This window comes from Malania oleifera, chromosome 3, assembly GCF_029873635.1.
Source record: "Malania oleifera isolate guangnan ecotype guangnan chromosome 3, ASM2987363v1, whole genome shotgun sequence".
Classification (NCBI taxonomy): Eukaryota; Viridiplantae; Streptophyta; class Magnoliopsida; order Santalales; family Ximeniaceae; genus Malania; species Malania oleifera.
In genome coordinates this window covers 86,230,938-86,235,907 of record NC_080419.1, presented here as the reverse complement: position 1 = coordinate 86,235,907, position 4,970 = coordinate 86,230,938, and the positions used below count along the sequence as shown (strand labels likewise).

General features: G+C 35.3%; 1 protein-coding gene across 1 annotated transcript; it reads right to left on the bottom strand.

Moving 5' to 3' along the window:
* Nucleotides 1-3,522: 3,522 nt before the first annotated feature.
* On the bottom strand, nucleotides 3,523-4,324 carry LOC131151080 (abscisic acid receptor PYL4-like). The gene has a single exon (XM_058102270.1). It carries the CDS (start codon nucleotides 4,302-4,304, stop codon nucleotides 3,852-3,854), a length of 453 nt encoding a protein of 150 aa, XP_057958253.1. The 5' UTR covers nucleotides 4,305-4,324; the 3' UTR covers nucleotides 3,523-3,851.
* Nucleotides 4,325-4,970: the final 646 nt, after the last annotated feature.

Sequence of the window (4,970 nt, the reverse complement as noted above, 5' to 3'; positions counted from 1 at the left end):
TCTCTTACCCTTCGGTCCTTCCTCCTTCTTTCTTCGATTTCGGGCCGGATTTCTGCCGATTCGACGATCTGAAGCCACCACGACGTTCCTAAGAAAGTTCTCTGCAAGTCTGTCGGAGCGAATCGTCGGTGGGGCTGAAGTGGAAACCATCCCAAATTCAGTGTAAGACTTTCTACTCAATATTTGGATTTTTGATAGTTGTAGAAAGTGTTATACGTGTAGAAATACTAAACTTTAGTTCTGGGGAATGTTATTTCTAGGGTGTTGAGTTGGGAACCCTGGAAATGTATGTATATATAGCATTTGATTTCAGGAAAGTAAATATGTTTATATATATGATTTATATTTAAGAAAACACTGTTGAAAATGATGATATGTTGAATATATGAAAAACCTGTTTAGTGTGGCATGAGTAGAAATTGTTATGAAATACTGTTTTCTAGAAATGTAATTATGATACAGATTTTTATAATGGAAAATTGGCATACGGGGCAAGATTTTTATATATGTTTTGCCGGAGTATGGGCCGTGCTATGTGTGTGATTTGCCAGCGTATGGGCTAAGTTATGGATATATTTTGCCGGTGTACGAGCCGTGCTATGGATGTGATTTTTCAGCGTACGGGCTATGCTATGATATGATTTGCCGGTGTACGGGCTGAGCTACGGATGTGATTTGCCAGCGTACGAGCTGTGCTATGAATTGCCGGCGTATGGGCCGAGCTATGATAAAATGTGTAATACTGGCGTACGGGCCGATAATTTTCATGATATACGTATATATGCAAAATGACATGATTGATTTGATAATTAATGATATGAAATATCCATGTATTATAGTTTCAGTATATGTTATATGATATCAGAACCTGGTTGACTTGGTCTAGGCTAGCACTTGCACGATACCGTTGCTATGTGTCCATGGTCTTCATGATCATGATATTTGTGTTAACGCTGCTGTACGAAGTGGTGTGAGATTGGATGGTCGATGTGGTTTTTAAGAAGTGTGTGAGCGCCTTGGTGTACGGACCCGGTCTGGCAGACCCATCAGACTTACAGACTGTACTTTTGACTTGACAATGGTTGGCCAACCATTGTCAGGTCCTGCCTTCGGGCCACACGACCCAGTCATGTGGGGGTAATACATGATAACAACTAGCTAACCTACTAGGAATGTTTTTGTATTATTGTTATTATATAAGATGGAATATGTTTATGGAAATGCAGTATGTTCTGCCATGTTTTGATGATATATATGTTTTCCTAGATTTGACAAAATAGTTACTGAATATGTTCTGTATGATGTATGTATAACACGGAATACTCATGTTGTCACACACTGGTATTAGTTTATTTCCCTTACTAAGAGGTATCTCACCCCTAAATTTTATAAACGTTTTAGGAGCCCCTAATAGGAGAGCAGTAAAGCCCTACTGATCTAGTACGGTAGATCTGCCCTTCCAGAAGGGTAAGTATTTTGATAGGGTCAGATGTATTTTGTGGAAATGACCTTAAGACTTCTTTTTGGGTTGAGTGTTGTGTATATATGTATACATTGATTGTAGTAACTTTGGTATTGTGATGCATGGTATAATGAGATGTATATGATTGTATGTTCCCTGTTGTTTAGGCTTCCGTTTTGTTTTATGATGTATCCCTGGTACCCACGGGTCCAGGTGGATTATGATATGTTGAGCTGGGATTTGGATATTAATTTTATTATATTATATTAAAAAAATGTGGAAATTAAGCAGGTCGTCACACAACAGATATATAACATAATCCAAAATAAGCATGTGAACTAAGATGGTCAAGAGAAATAATTGAGCTAGACAACATGGAATAGTAGGGGCAAATATTACAACCCATATTAACATTTAGTTTACGAAAATATTCTTGTATCTGCAGTTCCATCAGATTTGTATGCTCATACTCATGCTTGCATGCTTTAGTCATATTTCAAAGATTCATGCTCAGAGTCATATGTCAGATGGTATGAATTAAATATCCATGCTCATTTATTATGTTTTTGCTCAACACATCTCCCCCTTATTACATTGCATCAATCAAAAGAGAAGGTCATCAATAAGTATATACAATTAGCATAAAACAATTAAGTGACTATTCATCATGCTTAAAATGATAATCAAGAATCCAAAATAGTATGAGAAACATCAAACGAGTAGAAAATATCAGGTCACAGTTTAGTATATAAACTACTGTCAGTCAGTCGACTGAAATAGAGGGACAATCGCCTGACATTTTATTTATTCAAATTTTTCTCCAAAGAGGAGAACTTCAATCGACTAGACCTCAGAGAGTCAGTTGCCTGACTTTACTGAACCTGAGAATTTTAGCAAGTTAGAGAGCAACTAGTTGACTGAGGGTAACATGCTAGTCAACTGTACTTTAGTGTTTTTGACGTACCTGCTTTCCTCAACCATTTATTCTTGTTCCTTAAAAAAAAAAAAATACTTTTTTATTATGCAATAAGCTCATTTTCTTTTGCATATGGATTTACCAATCTTCAAATTTCTTTCCAAATTGTTTGTTGAAGCATATAATTCCTTGAATTTAATTCTTTTGAAGCCTTGTACAATTCATCCTTTTATTGTGGCCAATAATGTCATTCTTATGTTCTTGTTGCAATATAATAATCAACAATAAGCTCAAAAACTTATTATTAAGATTTTCATAATCCATTTCAATTTGTTCAATAGCTTTGTATTAATTAAAAGATAGATAAACAATTAAGTAGTGTTAAAGAGTATTGCAGCATATGATTATCATGACCGCCACTACTACAAATGCCTTCTACATGTGTTTTATCTGTCATGATCAAGGTACACACACACACACACACACACACACATAGACATCGGTCCATCCTCTTCTCTACTTCAATTCAATTGCATTAGTGAAACCACTTCCCAAGTTCTGTGGAGCGTGGCTGTGATTTTGCTAGTGCACATTGTGGACTTTAATAAATAAATTAATTAATTAATTTTTCATTCTACGGTATATATACATATATAATTAATTAATGCTTGTGCTAGAAGACCTGCACGTAGAGAGATAAATACATAATAAATAACACTTATAATAAGGAATGTAATACATTTTTTTAAATTACGGGCAACAAGACTAGAACCTAAAACCTCTTGATTACCAGCTCGATACCATGTTAGATTACCACTTTACCTAAAAATTTAAGTTATTAGGTTGTGTACCAATAATGTATATATAGTTTTAACAATAAATTATACATCGTTCACGATAATAATTGATAACTAGCAAGAATGTAATTCCTCATTTATAAGTTAGCGTTATTAATAAACTTGGATCGGGCTGCTATGTGTGCGGCTTTGCTTTCGAATTTTCCAAAAAGAAAAAATTACACAAGTTCATTAAGGTGGAGCTTCAATTATGAGGTCAATTATTAAAACAAAAACAAATTAAGGATGTGGAGGCTGGCAGAGCATAACTCGAATTAAAACATATCATTCAATTTCGGAAGGCACTCTGAGGAACCAATTAAGAACATGTATTCATAATTTCATACAAACAAAAACAAAGTAAAAAGAAAGAACAAAAAACAAAACAAAAGCCCCATTTTTTTTTCTATATATATACGCATATATATTTTATCATACTACTGTTGATTCAATTCACCTTCAACCACCGTAGCAGCCTGAATATGAAGGGCTCGATCATCGATCTGAAGATGATGCCATATAATTTTCTGATTCTATAGATTTGAGATGATTAGCTACCGCCGATCTGATCTGACCCACATCACAAAATTAATCACAAAACGATTCAGCCCGACCTGAATTTAATGGAGAAATTAAATCACGACAATTTGTGGTTGGTCTTGGCCAAGTTCTCAGCGATCCGAGCCAGCGACAGCAAGTTGCACCGCACGATCGTATCCACGAACACGCAAGTCTCCTCCTTCGTGTTTCCAGCTGGCACATCCACCAAGTACGACTCTACCACCACCGTCCCGTTCCGCGCTGGCGAAGAAGGGTGTAGCGTCGTCACAGACCGGTAGTTCGACAGCCGGTGGTCCCCGCCTACGACGCTGAAGCTCATCACGTGCCGCTCGTCGTCCAGGATCTCCAGCCGTTCCGTGCTCGTCGCCGCCGGCAGCCCTGAAACCACGCGCACCTCCCGGAGCGTGCCCACGTCGCCGTCCCCGAGGATGACCAGGCAGCTCTTCAGGAAGTGCTTGGACGTCTGGGGCTTGTCGAAGCGGCGCACGACGGACCACACCGCGGACATCACTCTTGTCCCAAAATACATTTCGACAGAATACAACTGACTGACCTAATACTATCAACGTCTTAAATTTCGATTTTTACCCAAATTTCGAAGCTCTAAAAATTCGGAGATTTCGGCGAAAATTTCAATTTTGATGTCAATTTCGATTTTAATTTAAAAAATAACGAAAATTATTAGTAAAACATACATTCTTTGCAAAACTTTAAAAATAGTTAACAAACATAATAATATAAGTTTTAAGACTAATATATTACAAATTAAATATATCTATGTTTTGTATAAGGTGGTTAAGTTGTAAAATGGTGTGTATCAAATATATTTGTAAGATAATATATATTAAATATATTCAGTTAATATAAATGAAATTTATAAATCATTTAAATATTATTTATTATATAAATAATGATAATTTAGATATGAATGATTAAATACATTGTTATTTTAAGTTTATTTTTTCATATAATTTTAAAAACACTTGTAATAATTTTTTGTTTTGATAAAATAAATTAAGATAAAAAATTTCACTTCATTCATAAATTTCTCATTTGAATTCAGACGAAATTTCATTGTATAATTAAAATTTCGATAAAATTTTGAGATTTTGATAAATTATGGATAATTCATTGAGATTTCAACGGAAATTATGTAAGATAGAAATCGACTGTCATTTTGATTTCGAGGGTGACA